The sequence below is a fragment of the Gekko japonicus genome, unplaced genomic scaffold (assembly GCF_001447785.1).
Source record: "Gekko japonicus isolate JY-2015 unplaced genomic scaffold, Gekko_japonicus_V1.1 scaffold6103, whole genome shotgun sequence".
NCBI lineage: Eukaryota > Metazoa > Chordata > Lepidosauria > Squamata > Gekkonidae > Gekko > Gekko japonicus.
This window is the reverse complement of record NW_015172744.1, coordinates 7760-31440: the sequence shown is the minus strand read 5'-3', so window position 1 is coordinate 31440 and position 23681 is coordinate 7760. Positions and strand designations below refer to the sequence as shown.

At 47.2% G+C, this 23681-nt stretch overlaps 2 protein-coding genes, 1 long non-coding RNA gene and 1 pseudogene across 4 annotated transcripts in view; 3 read left to right on the top strand and 1 right to left on the bottom strand.

Moving 5' to 3' along the window:
• The first annotated feature begins 4014 nt into the window (after positions 1-4014).
• Positions 4015-11290, top strand: TMEM128 (transmembrane protein 128). Its single transcript, XM_015421825.1, has 2 exons — positions 4015-4093; positions 9702-11290. Exon 2 carries the CDS (start codon positions 9855-9857, stop codon positions 10392-10394), a length of 540 nt encoding a protein of 179 aa, XP_015277311.1. The 5' UTR covers positions 4015-4093; positions 9702-9854; the 3' UTR covers positions 10395-11290.
• Positions 4021-23681, top strand: part of LOC107119361 (carbonyl reductase family member 4-like) — a 24149-nt gene continuing 4488 nt past the window's right edge. Inside the window, exons 1-4 of one of the 2 annotated variants that reach the window (XM_015421823.1) lie at positions 4021-4093; positions 17567-17721; positions 18380-18500; positions 21787-21923. In XM_015421823.1, coding sequence (XP_015277309.1) covers positions 4080-4093; positions 17567-17721; positions 18380-18500; positions 21787-21923 — 427 coding nt within the window. In that variant the 5' untranslated portion in view covers positions 4021-4079. Of the gene's footprint in view, positions 4094-14117; positions 14194-17566; positions 17722-18379; positions 18501-21786; positions 21924-23681 lie in introns of those variants that run through there. The other variant, XM_015421824.1, reaches the window with a different exon arrangement.
• Positions 5095-6919, top strand: LOC107119360 (annotated as a pseudogene).
• On the bottom strand, positions 22770-23660 carry LOC107119363. Its single transcript, XR_001482799.1, has 3 exons — positions 23075-23660; positions 22905-22964; positions 22770-22802 (listed from the first exon to the last, which is right to left on the bottom strand). It is a non-coding gene; the product is annotated as an uncharacterized LOC107119363 (long non-coding RNA).

Below are 23681 nucleotides of genomic sequence, written 5' to 3'. Positions count from 1 at the left end.
GGGCGAGAGATGCGAAAAGGAGCCCTCTCATCTTGCCTCCCAGGTCCACAGTGGGCAGTCACAGGGCAGCTCAGAACGAAGGAGCCGCTTATCTCCAGGCAACTCCTTTTCCTCCAGAGTTCACATCACCACTGTATCTTTGCGGCCACAGCCTTCCCTTGGAAGCCGCGGAAGGAAATGGGCCAGGGGCGAGGCTTGACCTAAACATCCTTGATTTGTGTAAAAGCCCGGAATCTTTGCTTTCCTTCTCTTTCCAGGAAATGAGCGGAGAAATGCCCACATATGTTGTTCAGTCGCACAGTCGAGTCTGACTCTTCGCGACCCCATGGACCACATCACGCCAGGCCCTCCTGTCTTCCGTCGTGCTCCGGAGTTTGCTCAACTTCATGTTCGTTGCCTCGATGACACTGTCGGACCATCTCATCCTTTGCCGTCCTCGTCTTCTTTGACCTTCAGTCTTTCCCAGCATCAGGGTCTTCTCCAGCGAGGGCTCCCTTCTCATTGGGTGGCTAAAGGATTCAGCATCAGTCTCTGGCCTTCCAGGGAACAGTCAGGGTTGGTTTCTTTTAGGATTGACTGATTTGATCTTCTTGCAGTCCAAAGAGTTTTCTTCAGCACCATAATTCAAAAGAATCTATTCTTTGTCGCTCGGCCTTCCTTATAGTCCAATTCTCGCAGCCATACAATAGTACTGGACTTTGACCATGCGGACTTTTGTTGGCAGGGTGATGTCTCTACTTTTTATTATGCTGTCAAGGTTTGCCATCGCTTTCCTCCCAAGGAGCAGGCATCTTTTAATTTCATGGCTGCAGTCTTTGATTACAGCAGCCAGGATGTTACTAGCTAAATTCTGGAAGAAAGAAGATTTACCCTCTCAAAAAGAATACATAGCCAAAATTATTGAAGTGGCGGAAATGGATAATCTGACCACAAAGCTGCGAGGTAAAGAAGATAAGACTTTTCAAAATATCTGGTCAAGATTCTACAGTTGGTTGGATAAGAATACGCAATTGGACTAGTGACAAAAGATCTAACTTAAGCAGAAACATTACACATGTGAGAAAGGACCCTTTGAATGCTGTTATTTTCGTTTATGTTCATATTTTGTTTATGGTGTAATTATTATAAATAATAAAAAGGGGGGGGATAATAATTTCATGGCTGCAGTCACCGTCTGCAGTGATCTTGGATCCCAGGAACATGAAGTCTGTCACTGCTTCCATGACTTCTTCTATTTGCCAAGGAGTGATGGGGCCGGATGCCATGATCTTCATTTTTTTGATGTTGAATTTCAAGCCAACCTTTGCACTCTCCTCTTTTACCCTCAGCAAGAGGGTAAATCCTGTTGAAGACTTGGTTATTGTTTCAGTGTCAAGGTTTCTGCTTTGCTACATTTAGCCAATTGCCCTGATTTGCACCACATTCATTTGTGTGTGTGTGTGAAGGAGAATTCTAATAGTTTAAGCAACTTTCCTTTTTCAAGTACCTTTCTTTCCTATTGAAAATACAAGCAGGTACTGTATTTGGAAAAACTGCTTTTGGAGAGTCGCTGTACCACAGTGACATGTACAAGTGGGTGTGAGCCTTCTTTCTCATCTCTGAAAGGTGGTGGAGGGTGATAATCATGCAGCGCACAGGGTTAAAACTGTGCAGAGTCATGCCATTTCTGTGTGATGGGAAGAAGAAGGCAATTGCATGTTAATAGGCATGTTTAAATGTTGCTGCAGACTCCCCACCTGACAGAGGAGGGCACTCTCAAAAATTGGGGGGTGCCCCCAATCACTCCTAAGAGGTGCCTGGAGGTCCGTCTCCATGAGACGTGCTGATAGAGGGGTCACATGTCACCCCGAATATAAACCAAGTGTTGGTTGGGCTGGCCTACCTTGCAGGGCTGGTGTTGGGCAAAAAATGCCAAAACAGCTCCTGCTGCCCCCCCCCCAAATTTCCAAAAACACCACCTAGCTCACCCATTACCGCTGTAAAAAGAGGGGGACAGATAGGAAATAATACTAAAACAGTATAGCCTAGGGTGTCAAACATGCGGCCTGCGGGCCAGATTAGGCCCCCGAAGGGCTTCTGTCAGGCCCGCAGTGGCACTGGCTGTCTTCTGCTTCTTCTTCCAGTTCCGCTGCTGCTGCATCATCGTAGGTTTGCAGCTTACAGATACACACCTGAACAGCAGACTCAAGATTGCAACAGCACATACCTTTTGATGCAATCATCCTGAGCAAGAGATGTCAGTGATCAGACACTGTTAAATAAACAAAATATGGCAAAAGTGCTAATGTTTTAAGCGTGTTTTTATTTTAAGTTAAAAAAAAACCCTTTGTGTTTGTGTCCTTTATAAAGTTTATATCTCCACTACCTGGCATTACATTTTATGACACACATGGCCCGGCCCAGCAAGGTCTCATTTATGTCATATCCGGCCCTCATAACAAATGAGTTCGACACCCCTGGTATAGCCCATCAAAAGCCCATAGAGACACTGATTTATTAAGAACCCCAAGGTTTGAGAATGAAGCCGCGAAACAATTTATAACCTACTTTTTGAATCGATGTAGGGGAGCCAACAACAGCAGCAAAACAGCCTTGCTACCATGATGTATATATTTTAAAACCTTTAACATTAGGAACCCCCCAAACATTCAGTAAAACCATAGAACTCATGCTTCACTCACTTGCTGCCTTGTGTGCTTATCTGCAACACCAGCTGTCTCAGCCTTTTGCTCTACTCCAACCCCACCCACCCTCTGGCTGGATAGTCCTCCCTCTAGTATCAGTTTTGAATTTTTCTGCACATACAAAGGGGCTTTGAATTTGTTTTTATACAACCACTTCTTGATTTTATTTATTTATTTATACAAAACCTTTCGTTTTTTTTTTTTTATTGATCACTCTTTTTACATTGCACGCAGGCACTACAGGGAAAAGAGTCCAGCAGCTTAAAAACTAACACAGCTACTTATCTTGTACGTCCTCATTGCAAGCAACACACTACAGGGCCTTCAAGCCTCTCCCATTGTTTCCAGTGGGCAATCCTGTCATTCCTTTTAGTGCATCCCTCTCTACGGTGCTGCTACTACTAAAGGTAAAGGTAAAGGTTTCCCTTGCTCGAAAGCCAGTCGAGTCCGACTCTAGGGTTGCGGTCCTCATCTCCGTTTCCAAGCCGAAGAGCCAGCGCTGTCCGAAGACTTCTCCGTGGTCATGTGGCCGGCATGACTAAACACCAAGGCGCACGGAACACTATTCCCTTCCCACCGAAGTGGTACCTATTTATCTACTTTCGAACTGCTAGGTTGGCAGGAGCTGGAACTAGAGACGGGAGCTCACTCCGTCATGCGGCACTCGGGTCTCGAACTGCTGAACTACCGAACTTCCACAGCCTGCAGTTCAGCATCTTAACCATTTGAGCCACCGCAGCAGCAGGAGCTGCTGCTACTACTACTACTACTGGGCTCCAATCTATTTGTGGAGACGATGGCCCAATAATCCTTAAAAAAAGAGGCAAAACAATAAACCTGTGTGTTACTGTGTGCAACGGCCGCCAGGTCTTAAAAAGAAGTCTGTTGTTCTTTAGACTAGACTCTCCTGTTGCTTTTGTCACACCCCAAAGCACCTCACAACCAATGTTCCCTCTAAGCTGTTGAGTCTTGTGAGCAAAAATTCTACTTTGTGAGCGACTGGCATTAAAGTTGTAAGCCAGTGATTTGGCGACTGCATAAATGAGTTTGCTCTGGAGCCCTCCTTCCTGAGCTAAGACAAAAATGTGTGAGCTGGAGGCTAAAAAACGGTGAGCTAGCTCACACTAACTGCTCACAACCTGCAATTGGTTCCGAGCACTCAGACAAGCTATCCGGGACTACATTTCCCATGATGCCTTCCAGCTACCCTGCACAGGGAAGCGGTTGACAAGTCCCAGGGCTTCTGGGAGTTCAAGCTGTTCCAGGAAGCACACAGCCTCTTTAGATCACCTCTGTCGTATTAGAAACTGCAGCATTTTATCTGTTAGCTCAAGATTCCTGAGCCTGGGTTGCAGTGAGCCCTATACCCAGTGGAATGCCTTCCCAACGTTCTGCATGCGGAAGTGTTAGTGAGTATTCCTTCTACTACTCTGTGTGTGTGTGAGTGTGAGTGAGTGAGGATTTGTGACTTCTCAAGTGGGGAAAAAATGCTGTTCAATTTGACCAAGTTCTCACCCTTTTGAGATGAAGCGTATTTCCATGCAAGAGCATGAAACTTAAAAAGCGCCTACTAAAATGAATGACCACTAGCACAGAACGCAGAAGAAGAGATTGGATTTATACCGCGCCCTTCACACTTGAGCTGTGGTGGCTCAAGTGGTTAAGACGCTGAACTGCAGGCTGTGGAAGGTCAGCAGTTCGAGACCCGAGTTACCGCATGACGGAGTGAGCTCCCGTCTCTAGTTCCAGCTCCTGCCAACCTAGCAGTTCGAAAGCAAGAAACTGCAAGTAGATAAATAGGTACCACTTCGGTAGGAAGGTAACAGTTCCGTGCGCCTTGGTGTTTAGTCATGCTGGCCACATGACCACGGAAACGTCTTCGGACAGCGCTGGCTCTCCGGCTGTGAAACGGAGATGAGCACCGCAACCCTAGAGTCGGATTCGACTGGCTTTCGAGCAAGGGAACCTTTACCTTCACTACCCAAAGGAGTCTCAGAGCGGCTTACAATCTCCTTTCCCTTCCCCTCCCCACAACAGACACCCTGTGAGGTCAGTGGGGCTCAGAGAGCTCTTCCCAGAACTGCTCCTGAGAGATCAGCTCTGAAAGAACTTGTGACTCACCCAAGGTCATCCAGCAGCTGGAAGTGGAGGAGTGGGGAATCGAACCTAGTCATCCCAAAGTAGAGTCCACGCTCCTAACCACTACATCAAACTGGCTCTCAGTAGGTCTGCCATTGTCAAAAAGGGCCTTATATGCTTCCTTCTTTTTCATGTGCAGTCTCACAGCTCCTCCTGGGTGCTTTCAGTTAATGCAAATCCGCTTGCTGATAGGAGAGGAGGGACTTAACGGAGCGCAGCTTGCATAACTCACATTTGTTGTGGCTGGAGTGCCGGGGTTGTGGCCGCTGTCATGGGACTGCGGGGGATAAAAGCCATTTTCTTTGACTTGGCCAACACACTGATCAACATGGCCGCGTCAGGCAGGAGAGCCGTTGAGGAGGTGATTGATGCCTTACAATCGGAGCATCGCTGCAATGAGAGAGAAGCTCACATGATCTGTGATAAGAAGAAGAGAAGAAATTGGATTTATTCCCCACCCTTCACTACCCAAAGGAGCCTCAGAGCGGCTTACAAACTCCTTTCCCTTCCCCTCCCCACAACAGACACCCTGTGAAGTAGGTGGGGCTGAGAGAACTCTGACAGAAACTGCTCTTTTTCAAGAACCGCTGTGCCAGAACTATGGCTTGCTCAAGGTCATCCAGCAGCTGCAGGTGGAGGAGTGGGGAATCAAACCTGGTTCTCCCAGATTAGAGTCTGCGCTCCTGATGTACAGAAAATAATCTTGTCCGAGTGTGTGTGTTTCCCCAGCCCAATTTGAGAAAACACTCAGTACAATCCTGTAGAAGAAGAAGAAGAGAAGAGATTGGATTTATACCCCGCCCTTCACTACCCAAAGGAGTCTCAGAGCGGCTTACAAACTCCTTTTCCTTCCCCTCCCCACCACAGACGTCCTGTGAGGTAGGTGGGGAGAGCTCTGACAGAAACTGCTCTTTTTCAAGAAGAGCTCTTATTAGAGCTACGGCTTGCCCAAGGTCATCCAGCCAGGTGCAAGTGGAGGAGTGGGGAATCAAACCCGGTTCTCCCAGATTAGAGTCTGCACACTTAACCACTACACCAAACTGGCTCTCCTGGAGTGGTTGGGCTCTGCGTTCACCAGTGGTGCAGGTGGATGGGGTGGGAGGAGAAACGACCTGGGGAAAGGACCTCGCACCCCATCCATGGGCAGACGTTTGCAGCATTGAGAAGTATGCTGTCAGCATAGTCTGGGTTGTGTCAGGCTGTCGATGACGATAATAATATTGATATTGGTGTTAATATTTATGTTGATGTTGGGGCCGCCAGGGCCTCGCTTTATGTAGTGCATCCTGGTGGAAGAGCTCTGTCTTACAGGCCCCGCGGAACTGCAATACATGATCATTCCAAGACGTGTACTACTGACCTCAGGATTCAACCCTGGGAAGAAGCTATACGAGAAACCAAGGGAGGACAAGCCAATCGGAATCTGGCTTCGGAGGGCTGTTTCCTTTGGAAAACCACCCACCTGAGATATTTGACCTTAGCGGAAGAGACCAGAGGGGGTGCTCAGGGACCAGTGTTCCCTCTAAGCTGAGTTAGTGTGAGCTAGCTCACAGTTTTTTAGCCTCTGGCTCACACATTTTTGTCTTAGCTTGAGACGGATGGCTCCAGAGCAAACTAATTTATGCATGAGCCAAATCACTCGCTCACCGCTTTAATGCCAGTAGCTCACAAAGCAGAATTTTTGCTCATAAGACTCCACAGCTTAGAGGGAACATTGTCAGGGGTTTGCGTCTGCTGACCAATGGAGACACCCAGACACAGAGAGAAAAGCCTGAAGCCTGCGCCTGCCAGCCCTACTTTGATGCTATTGTAGTTGGTGGAGAACAGAAAGAATAGAAACCGGCCTCATCCATATTTCATCAGTGCTGCCGAACTTCTGAGTGTTCAGCCTGAGGATTGTGGTCGGTGACTCTCTAGATACAGACATTCAAGGAGGCCTGAATGCATGTTTGAAAGCAACGGTGTGGATAAACAGAACAGGAACTGACCCAAAAGACACGTCTCCAGTCTCCCACTATATAATTTCTTCTGTTCTTGATCTCCCTGGGTTGTTACAGAACAGTAGGGTTGCTAGTTCAGGAATCCACAGTGGCTAGCAACTGCAAAGTGTGGGTTTGGGTCAGTGATGATGCTGGGTCTTTAGGTTACTAGTGGCAGCTCCGGAGCATATTTTCACATGTGGGGTGCAAAGTCACATATGTATTCTCAACAGGGCTATTTTTGGGCAGGAACGCACAGGAACGGAGTTCCGGCTGGCTCCCAAGTTGGCCACGCCCAGCAGGAACTCATTAGCATAATAGGCCACACCCAACAGCAGAAGCTCATTAGGATTGGCTACATTAGGGGTGTGTGGCCTAACATGCAAAGGGTTCCTGCTACAAAAAAAGCCCTGGGTTTTGACAACAAACAAGGTAAACAGAATAAGAAGCAAAAGGTGGGTGTGGCTGGATGGCCATGCTTCTGGTAACATGGGGGTGCGGCCTATTATGTTAATGTGCGGTGCTGTCAGGGGGTGTGGCTTAATATGCTAATGAGTTCCTGCTGTTGGGTGTGGCCTATTATGCTAATGATTCCCCACTCGAAGCCGTGCGGCGGCCACATTTTGACCCACGGCTTCACCTGATTTTCCCTGCGGTTTTTCATGATCGTGGGTTTTTAAAAAATATTTTTATTGAGTTTTCACTATAATGCACAAATTTATAACATATCTAAAATAAACAATCCATCCAGTTAACACCCTATACAACAAAAATCTTCTCAACAGCAGCAAATCAAACAAGCATAATTACATTTTTCTTCTAGTTAATCACTAAATAGAGTAATTATCGAGTACATACTCCCATTAGTAATAATTTTTAAGATTCTCATAATCAACATTGTTCTCTTGAAACAAATGCTGAAAAAAATCCTACTTACTCCGATATACAATAGATTTCATGTTTCTATGATAATAAACGTAAGTCATAGGTTTTGAGTTTTTATGTTATTTGGATTTAATTTTTTTAAAATTTTTGTTATTATTATTTCAATATTTCCATTGTCTACCTCCCAACTGTTCAAGTCACGGTTGTCCTTTAACGAATTTAGTAACATCTTTAATACATTTTGCTTTGAGAGAGTACTCTAACTTCCAGTCTTCTACATTCATTTCTTACATATTTTCCATACATTAATTTCTAGTATATTATACCACTATACCTGATCCTTTTTTTATACAACATACATTCCCCAAAATTTACTATCACCTGCCTAATTATTCATTCCCACCTTTGCTTAAGATTAACTTACCCCTCTTCCCAAAATTTACTATCACCTGCCTAATTATTCATTCCCACCTTTGCTTAAGATTAACTTACCCCTCTTCCCAAAATTTACTATCACCTGCCTAATTATTCATTCCCACCTTTGCTTAAGATTAACTTAACCCTCTTCCCAAAATTTACTATCACCTGCCTAATTATTCATTCCAACCTTTGTTTTTTGAGGATCACGTAACCGCGGGGAAAATCGGGCGAAGCTGCGGGTCAAAATGCGGCCGTGTGTCTTCGAGTGGGGAATTGACCAATGGAAACGGGGCAGAGGGAGGCGCGACGGTGGCGCAGCTCCTTGTGCGAAATCAGCCCAGGTGTCCCTCAATCTCTTTAAAATAAATTTTCAGTGGCTGAAATCTGACAAAGGAAGCTCTGACTCTTTGAAGTGTATACACCAAGAACATAAGAACATAAGAGATGCCAATGTTGGATCAGGCCAAAGGCCCATCCAGTCCAACACTCTGTGTCACACAGTGGCCAGAAATACCACGTGCCATCAGGAGGTCCACCAGTGGGGCCAGGACATTAGAAGCCCTCCCACTGTTGCCCCCCCCCCCAGCACCAAGAAGACAGAGCATCACTTGCCCCAGAGCCCCTAGCTATACCTTGTGGCTAATAGCCACTGATGGACCTCTGCTCCATATGCTTATCTAATTCCCTTTTGAAGCAGTCCATGCTTGTAGCCGCCACCACTTCCTGTGGCAGTGAATTCCAAGTGTGAATCACTCTTTGGGTGAAGAAGGAATTCCTTTTATCCATTCTAACACTGAAAGTCTTGGTCTCTGTGGTGCTACTGGCATCTTCTGGGCATGGAACAGGGGTCACTGGGTGTCTGTGGGGAGGAGGTATTTGTGAATGTCTTGCATTGTGCAGGGGGTTGGACTAGATGACCCTGGAGATCCCTTCCAACTCTATGAGTCTATGACTTGAGGAAGTTCCACTGCGGCCAAAATCAGCAATGCCTGGTTTATGGAACATTGTCCTCAAAGATATGTTAGTGTTAACCTTTTTTTGAAATGCTATATTTAAAATTTTTGAACGTCTGGGTTGCTATGGCTTATACCTAGGGCTGCCAAGTCCCCCTGGGGGGCAGATTTCCCCCCGCTTTGGAGGCCTGATTTCCGCCGCCGTGGAATTGGGCCCCGGGGCGAACCCCACCCCGGCGTGCACGTCACCCGGAGGTGACATGATAACGCCGGGCACGCTGGGGGCGGGGCCACAGCCATCTGAGGGGATCAGATGGCTGTGGCCCCGCCCCCAGCATGCCCGGCGTCATCACGTCACATCTGGGTGACATGCATGCGGCGTGTGCGTGCTTTGTGCGCGCAGAAGACACCGACCGGGAGCCCGCCCGCCACGGACGGAAAAAAAAATTGGCAACCCAGCTCATACCCTTTATAGTTAATGCTTGCTCCACGTGTTCCTGGCTTGGACTTGTTGTTTGATAAAGACCAATTTCCCCTCCTTTTTATAATTGGGTTAAAACACAGATAACACAAACGTTCAAAATACGAATAACTCACCTGTCCATGTTATGATCTCTCTTCTTCCTTTTAATGTTTTCCAGTGCGTTTTGTTAAAAAAGGGGACGAGTTTTAATTCAACCTCGATTGGCACATTTCCCATCAAGTTTTTGAGCTCTCCCACAGCCAAAAGAAACTGAAAAATCAGAGGCCGGCTTGAGCCACTTCCTTCAGTTTAAGGGGGTGCGTATTCCAAGATGATGGAGGTTAAAACGGCCGCCCAGGAGGGAGACTTGCTAGAGCCACTGCTGCGCCTGAGGCGACAGTTTGGTCGCATACCTCATGGGACGCAGCCGCCATCTCAAGGGTTTGGAGAAGAAACTGTGACGGCCGTCGAATTTACGAGCACCGAGAAGAAAGAGAAGCCCCTTCCCAGACTTAACGTCCATTCCGCTTTCTGGATTGTGGCCTCGATCGCGGTCACCTATTATGTCGAGTTTTTTAAAGCTGTGAAAGAGATGATTCAGATGGAGAGCGGCTGGTTGATGCTCGGCGGCTGGCTGTTGCTGGGGAGCCTGTCCGTGGCCTTCTACTGCATCATCTACCTCGAGTGGTACCGCGGGATTGAAGACTACGACACGGCCTACCCGGCCCTGATCCCCATCACGACGGCCTCTTTCCTCGCGGCGGCCATTTGCTTCAACGTCGCCTTGTGGTCCGTGTGGTCTTTCCTCACTCCTCTGGTGCTCTTCACCCAATTCATGGGGGTCGTGATGTTCATCTCGCTCCTGGGATGAGGCCAAAAAACTGAGGGGCTCCGGGGGGCTTGGAGAACAGGGTTCCATTCAATCGTCACCCCCTCCCCCAGTCCCACCTGTATGCTAACCTTGGGATCGGTACCGAATCGGACAAAGATACAGAGTCCTGTTGCATTAAGCAGCCTGTTGCAAAACGACAAGGAGACCAAGTCTTTACTAACATTTTACAGAATGCTTCATGCAGAGTACCGCTAACACAATTTAAATGCTTCCACGACATTGTTTAACAACGAACTGGGAACCAGATAGATGTTACAGCCGTTCTATTGACTTTTTCCTCACTGAAGACAGGGGAAGCACGCCTGCCTGTTTGGTGTAGTGGTTAAGAGCGGCGGACTCTAGTCTGGAGAACAGGGTTCGATTCCCCACTCCTCCATATCCAGCCAGCTGGGTGACCTTGGGTCAGTCACAGTTCTCTCAGAGCTGTTCTCTCGAGAGCAGTTCTCTCAGAGCTCTCTCGGTCCCACCAACCTCACAGGGTGTCTGTTGTGGGGAGGGGAAGGGAAGGAGACTGTAAGCCACTCTGAGACTCCGAGTGAAGGGTGGGGTATAAAAACCCAACACTTCTTCTTGATTATAAATAATTTCTCCTTTGTTCAAGTCGAAAGTTAAACCGTTTTCTATTGCTCAAGATAATTTAATTCAGTGTTAGGATCTGTCCTTTTTTCCTCAAAGCCAATATGGCCCTGAATGATTTGAGCAGCCTGTGGATTAAAGCTTTCTCTAGACAGAAAGCAAACCATTGTCATTTGTCATGGGGTTCCTTTTAAAAACTAGCAATTCTGTGGGGAAAGTGTAGCGTGGAGGCATTATGTGTTTTCCCCAGTAATCGTTTGGATACCAACGGATCGTAGAAGCCGGAGTGAAGAATTAAAGAGAAAATTTTGGGTACGTACAGGAGTGTGCATCTGTTTTGCAAGCTAAAATCTGTAAGATGAGTCCCCAGTGTGGTGCCTCTGGGCATATTTCCTGGTGCCCCCCAAGGGGACCGGTTGGCAGCAGCTGCCACCACAACACGAGGATCTTCAGAAGCTAACTGAAAGGAAGCCATGGCGGCCATTTTGTGACCCTCTGGAGGTAGCCATTTTGTGGTTGTGCCCATCAAACTGTGTCAGAATTCTAAAGGTGCCCACAGGCTCAAAAAAGGTTAGGGGATCCCTGCTGTAGGAGGTGGTGGAGAAAGGGGCGAGAGAGGTGAGCAGGCACAATATGGATCTGCTTCCTGAACGATTTGGGGATATCACCATCAAGGCTCCCTCTAAGCTGTGGAGTCCTGTGAGCAAAAATTTTACTTGGTGAGCTCCTGGCATTAAAGTTGTGAGCGAGCGATTTGGCTGCTGCATGAATTCGTTTGCTCTGAAGCCCTCCTTCCTGAACTACGACAAAAATCTGTGAGCCGGAGGCTAAAAAACGGTGACCTAGCTCACACTAACTCAGCTTAGAGGGAACACTGATCACCATGCTCTGTTACACTTTGCTCCAACTCCTTGGAGCGGTTCCCAAGAGCCCACCGTGGCAGCCCGGTAGTTGTCAGTTCTGTGGGTCTGTCATAGGGGAAATTGCCTCAGTGACACACTGTCACGACTGGGTGCAGGAGAACTGTTTATTCGACGCCAGGGCAGTCATCAAGTGCGCAAGAGGCCAAGGAAAGGAAGATACAGCAGTGCTGACGGAGGTGGGCAGGCCACTCCCACGAAAGGCAGACATGAGTGGGGTCCCCGCCCATCGAGGTCACATGACCTGGAGCACTCCCCTGGTCCCCCAGGGAAGTCATCCCCACCAAGGCGACTGCAATACAAAACGCCCAACGCTGGGGATAGGAAGGGAATTGAGAACAGATCTGCCACTGTCATAATGCCCCTGTATAAATCGATGGTGTGATCTCATTTGGAGTACTGTGTACAGTTCTGGTCACCACACCTCAGAAAGGATATTATAGCATTGGGAAAAGTGCAGAAAGGGGCAACTAGGGTCCCTGCCACATGGCAGGAAAAAAACCGGGCAAAGTGCGGCTTTTAAAAGCCGCACCAAAATAGAGACGCCGCGGCGGGATCCCACGGATCCCCTGAGCTGCGGCGCCGTTGCTCCCTGGCACGATGATATGCCAGGGAAGAAGCGACAGTCGGGAGGGGGAGGCTGCCGAACTGCACATGTCTGAGCATGCGCAGTTTGGCCAGGAGCCAGGGATGAGCTGGCGGAAGGACGTGCCGGCGATCCCACGGCCGGCCTTGATGCGCCCTTTTCCGAAGAACCACCTAGGTAGGTGGTTTATTTTTGATGCGGGGTTTTGGGTGGAAGGGCCGGATCGGGAACGGGCGCGCCACGCTTCCCAGATGTTGCTGTGGGATCGCGCCCGTTTGCTGCGCCCCCGATCTGTCCCTCTCCCGGCCCAAAACCTCTCGTGTGACCGGGGCCTCCAATGATCAAAGTGTTGCAACACTTTCCCTATGAAGAAAGGTTAAAGAGGTTAGGCTCTTTAGCTTGGAGAAATGACGGCTGAGGGGTGACATGATCGAGGTTTATAAGATTATGCATGAGATACAGCAGGCCGAGAAAGAAGTACTTTTCTCCCTTTCTCACAATACAAGAACTCCTTGTGGGCACTCGAAATTGCTGAGCAGTCGGGTTAGAACAGATGGAAGGAAGTACTTCTTCACCCAAAGAGTGTTTAACACATGGACTTCACTGCCACAGGAGGTGGTGACTACAAACATGGATGGCTTCAAGAGGGAACTGGATAAAGATATGGATCAGAGGTCCATCAGTGGCTATTAGCCACAAGGTATAGATAGGAACTCTCAGTATGGGGCAAAGGATGCCCTGTATTCTTGGTGCTTGGGGGTGGGGCAACAGTGGGAGGGCTCCTAGTGTCCTGGCCCCACTGCTGGACCTCCTGATGGCACCTGGTATTTTTGGCCACTGCCGACACAGAATGTTGGACTAGATGGGCCATGGGCCTGATGCAACATTGGCTTCTCTTATGCTCTTAAAGGTTGAGCCCACATCAAGGAAAATGCTGCTGCCTTGTCTTAAATCAAACTACCAGTCTATCAAAATATTGATTAAATGACCACTGATGCTACTATCCATGGCTATAAGGGGGTATCTGGCGGCCATTGGTAGGTGAAACTATGAAGTTACTCAGAAGCAGGTGTCGCTAGGTTTAAGAGGACTTACACTTGAGTAAGCACACGGAGGGTTGCGGCAATGACAGCACGCAGGGCCCTAGTGCTTATACTTGAATGTGGCAGACAGAATTCGCCTCTAGGGTTGCCAAGTATGAGTACAAAAATACCTGGAGACTTTGGGGGTGGATCCGGGAGAGGGCGGGGTTTGGGGAGGGGAGGGGCCTCAGCAAGATCCAATACCATGGAGTCTACCCTTCAAAGCAGCCATTTTCTCCAGGGGAGCTGATCTGTCATCTGAGGATCAGTTGTAAAAGCTGGAGATCTCCAGGTCCCACCTGGAGGCTGGCAACCCTACACCTCCCCCAAAAAAAGCTTATTAGAGTCTCTGGTCCCAAGTCTGGAAACACAAGTTAGAAGCCGCCTCTGAAATAAACCATCGATAAATAATATCTCAGCATGTGTTTCAACTCAAGAGGTGGCAGAAACTACCAATCCCAGAACACATTGCAACAATTTCTGCCACGGTGCATGTTGGGAATGGTAGTCCAAGCCATTTGGCTGCCAGACTAGAAAAGTCTTGTGTCTGGCACATGCTATGCGGTAACAACTGGAAGCTAAGGAAAGCGTATGTAGCTGCTGAAGAGTTAAGGGTGGGTTACTTCGTGTCACTTGAGATGCATGCTTTAGAGCATGTTGCGGTCGGGTTGCCAGGTCTGGGTTGGAAAATACCTCGAGACTTTGGGGGTGGAGCCAGGAGAGGGAGGGGAGGGGCCTCAGCAGGGTACCATGCCAGAGTCCACCCTCCAAAGCAGCCCTTTTCTAAAGGGGAGCTGATCTCTGTCAGCTGGAGAGCAGCTGTGAAGGTGGGAGATCCCCAGGCCCCACCTGGAGGGCTGGCAACCCTAGTACAGCCCAGCGCAAAGCGGGGGCTAACCTGGACCTTGTCCGCCTCCAGACATACGTTTCCTCCCATAAAAATCCCTAATTGTCTGGGTATGGCTGCCCCCTTGCGGAGGCAGAAGCTGCACATTTGTCTCCCGCGAGTTGCTTTGGCCTATGATCTTTTATGAAGAAGAAGAAGAAGAAGAGATTGGATTTATACCCCACCCTTCACTACCCAAAGGAGTCTCAGAGCGGCTTACAAACTCCTTTCCCTTCCCCTCCCCACAACAGACACCCTGTGAGGTGGGTGGGGCTGAAAGAGCTCTGAGAGAAACTGCTCTTTTTCAAAGACAGCTCTGACAGAACTACAGCTTGCCCAAGGTCATCCAGCAGCTGGAAGTGGAAGAGTGGGGAATCAAACCCAGTTCTCCCAGATTAGAGTCCGCGCACTTAACCACTGCACCAAACTGGCTCTCCTGGAGTGGTTGGGCTCTGCGTTCACCAGTGGTGCAGGTGGATGGGGTGGGAGGAGAAACGACCTGGGGAAAGGACCTCGCACCCCATCCAACCTCTCCCTCCTCCCAAGGAAGGCAGGAAGGTGGGTGCAACGAGGCCCGCTCCTGAAGGATGGTTAGATAGGGTTGCCACGTCTGGGTTGGAAAATACCTGGAAACTTTGGGGGTGGATCCAGGAGAGGGTGGGATTTGGGGAGGGGAGGGGCCTCGGCATGGTCCAGTGCCACTGAGTCCACCCTTCAAAGCAGCCATTTTCTCCAGGGGAGCTGATCTCTGTCGTCTGGGGATCAGTTGTAAAAGCGGGAGATCTCCTGGCCCCACCTGGAGGTAGGCAACCCTATGTTTAGAAAGGGTAGTGTTCCATCTGCCTGGACCTCACGCCTATTATTTGGCCAAAAGGGAGGTCTGAAGGTCTTGGGAGGGTGCTCTGGGCCTTCTCAAGGGATCCTAATTTCAGAGTGGTGGCAGCGTCAGGTGACACCCCCACCTGAGCCATGACATGCCTTATTGTGGGTTTCTAAATTATTCGATAAGAGTTGAGCCTATTTTTTAAAGTCTCAAAGGGCGGTGATTATCCCTTCTCTAACTCTTTTTGTAAGGTTGAAAAGAGCAGAAAAAATACAGCAATTTTTGTATTTTCAAAACTGGAAGTTAAGATTAGTTGTCACACCAGTAAAAGTCAAAAGAGCCAAACTTGGGAGGCACTCCCTAGAGGACTGAGGATACGTAACCAGTCCCAAATCTGTAAACACAAGTAACATACTTGAAAAAGATTGTGTGTAAGCCGCTCAGAGCCCCTTCGGGGTTCGAGCGGGATATAAATTGAATGATAAATAAATAAATAAAAATATTCTTGAAAATTAAAGCATAACTCAACTTTGTGAGATCAGAATCTGTATTTCAAGCAGGCCTGCAGCTACAGTGGGGCCTTTCCCCCCCTCCCGACTTCCTACCAAGGCCCCCTGACTTCCTTTCCGCCCAGGTCCCCCAACTCTCTGGTAAGAGGCAGCGGCCACTGTGAACTTCCCTGTGCTGCCCTGGCCACCGCTTCTCCTTACCTTCCCCCTGTGCCGCACCTTTCTCCCCTGCCCTGCACCAATCAAGTTAATTACATTTAATTAGGGCTGCCAGGTCCTCTGGGGGGGCGGAGATTCCCCCGCTCAAAGGGCCCCCAATCCGCTGGTCCAGATCTGGCCGGCAGGGGGAACCCCACCTCTGAAGTGGCCAGATCGGGCCGATGTGCCCGGTGCAATGACATCACCCGGAAGTATCATTGTCAGGGCTATTTTGGGGCAGGAACGCACAGGAATGAAGTTCCGGCTGGCTCCTGAGTTGGCCACACCCAGCAGGAACTAATTAGCATAATAGGCCACACCCAACAGCAGAAACTCATTAGGATTGGCTACATTAGGGGTGTGTGGCCGAACATGCAAAGAAGTTCCTGCTACAAAAAAAGCCCTGGCCGTTTTGAGAATAAACAAAGTAAACAGAATAAGAAGCAAAAAGTGGGTGTGGCTGGATGACCACACTTCTGACAACATGGGGGTGCGGCCTAATGTGCTAATGAGCGGTGCTGTCAGGGGTGTGGCCCAATATGCTAATGAGTTTCTGCTGTTGGGTGTGGCCTATTGTGCTAATGAGTTCCTGCTGGGCTTTTTCTACAAAAAAAGCCCTGAACGTCGTCATGCTAGAGTGTCGCCCGGTGATGTGCCCAGCGTGATGATGTCACTATCGGGCGACACCACTTCCGTGCAACGTCATTGCGGTGCGCGTGCAAACGTCCCGGACTGGGACCACTGCTCCCCCGCTAAAGCTGGTAAGTCACTTGGCAACCCTACATTTAATTGAATTAACCAGTGCCCCCCAAGGAATTTAAAGGCCCCCCCAACTTAGAAATTCCTGGCTACGGGCCTGATTTCAAGATCTCCATTCATTCAGGTTCTGAGCTTTAATTTTGAGTTGTGTGTCAGTGTAAAGGTAAAGGTAAAGGTTCCCTTGCTCGAAAGCCAGTCCAGTCCGACTCTAGGGTTGCGGTGCTCATCTCCGTTTCCAAGCCGAAGAGCCAGCGCTGTCCGAAGATGTTTCCGTGGTCATGTGGCCGGCATGACTAAACACCAAGGTGCATGGAATGCTGTTCCCTTCCCACCTAAGTGGTTCCTATTTATCTACTTGCAATTTCTTGCTTTCGAACTGCTAGGTTGGCAGGAGCTGGAACTAGAGATGTGAGCTCACTCTGTCTTGCGGCACTCGGGTCTCAAACCGCTGAACTACCAAACTCCCACAGCCTGCAGTTCGGCGTCTTAACCACTTGAGCCACCGCAGCTCCTGGATACGGTGTCAGTGTACCGATGTTATATATTACAAATGTTTGACCCAATGTGGGTTTCGATGTGGGTTTATTCCAAATTGTCGCTTTGGGGGACCAAACAGATTGGTCTCATCTGAAGCTACTGAATTTTTTAACCGAAAAGAACATTTTCTGTCTCATCACCGCCAGCTCTTATTCTAGTGACTGCAATATGGAGTTCTATTCTGCTGCTTCTCATAACCAGTGCTTTTTGTGTACAAGACAAATATGTACATTGTCATCTAATCCCCCTAACCCCCCCCCCCCCCGGTTTGGCAGTTATTCTTTGAAGATGTCAAAAGTTTGTGCCATTTTTGGAGGATCTCGGGGAATTGGACAGGCTACTGCACAGCTACTGGCACAGAAAGGATATTGTCTGGCTGTTATTGCAAGGAATTTGGACATTGCTCAAACCACTGCAAAAAACCTGGGAGGTATGCTTACTCTTATGTTGGCTTTTCACATGTCTCAGATGAAATATCAAAACAAAACACTTTCTTTTCTAGTCTTGAAGAAAATAGCGGCAACATTATTTCAGACCTTACAAATAAGATCCTATCATTCATTTCATGAAATAGTATAAACTAAGGACTTGGTTCTAAGTTGATAAATGTCAGCAATGCTCCCTCTAAGCTGTGGAGTCTTGTGAGCAAAAAATTCTACTTTGTGAGCGACTGGCATTAAAGTTGTGAGCGAGCTATTTGGTGACTGCATAAATGAGCTCACTCTGGAGCCATCCTTCCTGAGCCAAGACAAAACTGTGTGAGCTGGAGGCTAAAAAACTGTGAGCTAGCTCACACTAACTCATCTTAGAGGGAACGCTGATGCTAGAAGCTTTTGGCTTTCATTTGTTCCTGTTTAAGAATTCATTTTTTTTCCTTAGTAAGAATTATGGGTAATTTGAAAAACTACGTGCTCTGTCAGTATCTTGCTTTTCTTGTGAAAAAAAAGTAACAGTGTCAGTTTTGTTTACATTGACTTTTGGGGGGGACTGCATGCCAACAGATTATTTTATGACTGTTTACTTTTAACTGTGATCTTCATAGGTCTTCAGGAAGTTTATATTTCACTGTGGATTTTATTCTATCACAGCAGGTCATCTAGCATTTAGTTGTGATGTTTCCAAAGAAGAAGATGTTCAAAATACGTTTAGCCAAATGGAAAAGAGTTTAGGTTCTGTAAACTACCTGGTTAATGCTGCAGGTGTCAACAGGTTAGTGTCTGCATTTAGTTTGATGTAGTGGTGAAGTGCGCAAACTCTAATCTGGGAGAACTGGGTTTGATTCCCCACTCCTCCATTTGCACCTGGCTGGATGACCTTGGGCAAGCCGTAGTTCTGATAAGAGCTGTTCTTGAAAAAGAGCAGTTTCTGTCAGAGCTCTCTCAGCCCCACCTACCTCACAGGGTGTCTGTTGTGGGGAGGGGAAGGGAAAGGAATTTGTAAGCTGCTCTGAGACACCTTTGGGTAGTGAAGGGTGGGGTATAAATAAGAGAACATAAGAACATAAGAGATGCCAATGTTGGATCAGGCCAAAGGCCCATCCAGTCCAACACTCTGTATCCCACAGTGGCCAGAAATACCAGTGCCATCAGGAGGTCCACCAGTGGGGCCAGGACATTAGAAGCCCTCCCACTGTTGACCCCCCTCCCAAGCACCAAGATGACAGAGCATCACTTGCCCCAGAGTCCCTATCTATATCTTGTGGCTAATAGCCACTGATGGACCTCTGCTCCATATGCTTATCTAATTCCCTTTTGAAGCCGTCCATGCTTGTAGCACCCACCACTTCCTGTGGCAGTGAATTCCATGTGTTAATCACTCTTTGGGTGAAGAAGTACTTCCTTTTATCCGTTCTAACCCGACCGCTCAGCAATTTCATGGAGTGCCCACGGGTTCTTGTATTGTGAGAAAGGGAGAAAAGTACCTCTTTCTTTACCTGCTCTTTCCCATGCATAATCTTATAAACCTCAATCATGTCACCCCTCAGTCGTCGTTTCTCCAAGCTAAAGAGCCCTAAGCGCTTTAACCTTTCCTCATAGGGAAAGTGTTCCAACCCTTTTATCATTCGAGTTGCCCTTTTCTGCACTTTTTCCAAAGCTATAATATCCTTTTTAAGGTGTGGTGACCAGAATTGCACACAGTATTCCAAATGAGGTCTCACCATTGATTTATATAGGGGCATTATGATATTGGCTGATCTGTTTACAATACCCTTCCTAATAATCCCCAGCATAGCATTTGCCTTCTTTATTGCAGTCACACACTGTCTCGACATTTTCAGTGAGTTATCTACTACAACTCCAAGATCTCTCTCTTGCTCAGTCTCTGCCAGTTCAGACCCCATCAATGTGTATTTATATTTAGGATTTTTGGCTCCAATGTGCATCACCTTGCACTTGGCCACATTGAACCCCATTTGCCATGTTGACGCCCACTCGCCCATCTTTGACAGATCCCTTTGGAGTGCCTCACAATCCTCACTGGTTTTCACCACCCTGAACAACTTCATATCATCCGCAAATTTAGCCACTTCACTGCTTACTCCCAACTCCAAATCATTAAATCCATTCTTTTCTCCTCTTCCTCTTCTTAGTAGCAGTCAACAGTGATTTCTTTTGAAAATGTCAAGTGTGCAAGTATGAACAAGAGAAAATAATGTGTTTATTTTGCATTAGAGCGTTAATTTATTTGGTTTTATCTTAGAACGTATAGGACAGTTCACAACAGTACAAAGAGTTCATCAGCTCAAAAGATAGTCCCTTTGAGTGTGCTAGGACTTACTACCAAGGAGGTATTTTTACAACTGTAGCTTCAGGTGTGATGGTGTTCATGGGTTGAACTAGAACATAAGAACATAAGAGGAGCCAATGTTGGATCAGGCCAGTGGCCCATCCAGTCCAACACTCTGTCACACAGTGGTCAAAAAAATCAGGTGCCATCAGGAGGTCCACCAGTGGGGCCAGGACACTAGAAGCCCTCCCACTGTTGCCCCCCCCCCCAAGCACCAAGAATACAGAGCATCCCTTGCCCCAGACCGAGAGTTCCTATCTATACCTTGTGGCTAATAGCCACCAGTGGACCTCTGCTCCATATGTTTATCCATAAGAACATAATAGAAGCCAATGTTGGATCAGGCCAGTGGCCCATCCAGTCCAACACTCTGCCACACAGTGGCCAAAAATACCAGGTGCCATCAGGAGGTCCAGCAGTAGGGCCAGGACACTAGAAGCCCTTCCACTGTTGCCCTCCCCCCCAAGTACCAAGAATACAGAGCATCACTGCCCCCAGACTGAGAGTTCCTATCTATACCTTGTGGCTAATAGCCACTGATGGACCTCTGCTCCAGATGTTTATCCAATTCCCTCTTGAAGCCATCTATTCTTGTGGCCGCCGCCACCTCCTGTGGCAGTGAATTCCGTGTGTTAATCACTCTTTGGGTGGAGAAAGACTTTCTTTTATCCGTTCTAACCCGACTGCTCAGCAATCTTATTGAGTGCCCACGAGTTCTCGTATTGTGAGAAAGGGAGAGAAGTACTACTCCCTCTGGGCTGTTTTGGCACTTGAAAAGGTGCAGTGGGGCTCCTCCCCTTGTTGTGGGCCCAATCAGGATCAGGCTGTTGCAGCATTTTAAATTGCCCAGTTGAAATCTTGGACACTGTCGTGTCTAGCTTGGCTTTTAGTCTCTGAACTGATCTGAAGTTGAATGAGAATCTTGGGTATTTGAGGGCTCCTTATTAAAAGGGCTGCGATGGCTCAAGTGGTTAAGATGCTGAGCTGCAGACCGGAAGGTCGGTAGTTCAGCAGTTCGAGACCCGGGTGCTGCATGACGGAGTGAGTTCCCGTCTCTAGTTCCAGCTCCTGCCAACCTAGCCGTTAGAAAGCAAGAAACTGCAAGTAGAAAAATAGGTACCACTTTGGTGGGAAGGTAACAGCATTCCGTGTGCCTCAGCATCTAGTCATGCCGGCCACGACCACAGAAATGTCTCCGGACAGCGCTGGCTCTTTGGCTTGGAAATGGAGAGTCGGATTCGACTGGCTTTCGAGCAAGGGAAACCTTTACCTATTTACATTGCTCTCACCATCAACGATGGATTCTTGGATAAACGTTAAAGTGTTACAGTAACTTACACCATTTGAGGTAAAGGTATACAGATGCAGCAGGTAAAGGTATACAGATAGAGCTTTTTAGGGTTCCCTGATCAAGAAAACAAAGCATTGACGATATTAGTCCTTTAATAAGCAATGTTGGATGTCTTTTCAGATGCACAAACCCAGAGTTAACTCCTCAGGATGTACACTTCTATGACTCTCTAAACTTATATGCTGATGGACAAAAATGTATTATCAGCAACATTAGCTAAAACGATCATAGGGCTTTTAGCGTATTCTGTTATTGGATGGTAAAGAACGTTGCCGGAACACGTTGTCCCGTTTTGTTATTGAGTTTTAATGACAGTTTTCCAGGAACTGATGGTAACCTGAGCCATGTTTTCAACAGGGATGGCTTGTTGTTGCGAACCAAGGCGGATGAAATGCTATCCCAGTTTCACACTAATCTTTTGGGAACCATGTTGACCTGCAAAGCTGCCGTGAAGAGTATGATTCAACAGCAGGGCGGCGTGATTGTTAACGTAGGTGTGTCTCCTGAAGCACATGTGATTATATTTCATTCTCTCTGGCAGCTCCGTCCTATTGGAATCAGCTCCCTAGCGAGATCAGGGACCTGCGGGACCTTCCACAGTTCCGCAGGGCTGTGAAAACGGAGCTTTTTAGGCAGGCATTCAGATAGGAGCGGAACCTTACCAGCTGCACCAGAAGTGACCTAGTGCAGTGGCACCGCTGAACGTGTCTCCAGTTGCACTTTACTGTTTTGGATCACCATTGATAGTAATCGCACTTTACTGTATGTGATCACCATTGATATTAATGCTTTTAATTGATGCATCTGTAATTTTATAAGACGTATATTGTTTTATTAGTTTCATGAGAGCTGCCCTGAGCCCGCCTAGGCGGGGAGGGCGGGGTAAAAGTCAAATCAATCAATCAATCAATCAATCAATCAATAATGCTTATTTGTGTCAGGTTCCACAGCCAACAACTGAGTACACGCTTATCAGAAAGGTTATACTTTATTGCAGAGCTATAGATGCATTAACAAAGTCACTGTTAGGAATGGCGTCGCCCCTAGAAGCATTATGGGATATAGGGTCTGAATCCCAGACACTACACACCACCTGCAAGGCCATAGATAAGCAAGCATTACAGAAGCCAAGAAGGAACGTGGTGTACTTGTTTCACATATAGACTATGGGGTACAGCAAATAGAGTATAGTAAATACAAAATAAATTGCTGAAAAAGTTCACAAAAATATAAAGATGTAATACATTTCAAATATCAAAGATGTAATTTAATATTTGTTTTCCAGCAGGTGCTAGCAGGTATACAGCACAGGAACAAGGACGAACACTTCTCGAGTCTATCTGCGTTCGTTTCGAGTGATCTTTCTCAATCTCCTATCAACAATAACAAATACAATATAATAGGAAACAAGAAACTCCAAAAAGTCTCACAAATGACTTAAATACAACTTAATAAAATTGTGAAATAATACATACAGTCTTCAATATTCAATGAACTTCTGCAATTCAATGCACCACAAGGGTATCCAAAACATTCTGTCAATTTAAACATAATAACAAATATTAAATATAGTTAATGTTCAATAAACAAATCAACAGTCCAAAATAAAGGTGGTCATCCTGAATACTATATATCAATAACTCACCAAAATGGCTCACACAGCTCCTACACACTGATTCTTTTACATGGACAAGTCAGTCTTACTAGTTAATTGGAAGCTTCCTCTATAAATACAAAGTGCATATCCGGTTTGGGCAGCCAACTGACCAGAAGAGAAGGTAAGTATGTCATAAGTTGGCTCCTACACACTGATTCTTTTACATGGACAAGTCAGTCTTGCTAGTTAATTGGAAGCTTCCTCTTTAAATACAAAGTGCATATCCGGTTTGGGCAGCCAACTGACCAGAAGAAAAGGTAAGTATATCATAAGTTGGCAACCAGCTATTTACAAAGAGGGTAAATATGTGGAAGAGTATAGAACAAAGTATATTAAGAATAGAGAATCTCATGAAGGGTTTAAGGAACATAATAACAGGCAGGGATATAGGAGGGTGTAGATTCATTCTCCTAAAAAACATGATAAATCAAGGGCAGCATTGAGACCAGTGGGATATTCTGTTTTTAATACAAAAGTCCAGAAAGCCTCTCTTTGCAGTAATATTCTCTGCATGTCACTGTGTGTATAAGGTTTGGGTTTCACCACTTCCAAGACTACACATTTAAAGTCATTGGGTCCGTGGCCCGCTATATCA

Excerpts from the sequence above, each read along its gene's own strand:
- TMEM128 (XM_015421825.1), top strand. The coding sequence starts at position 9,855 with ATGATGGAGGTTAAAACGGCCGCCCAGGAGGGAGACTTGCTAGAGCCA.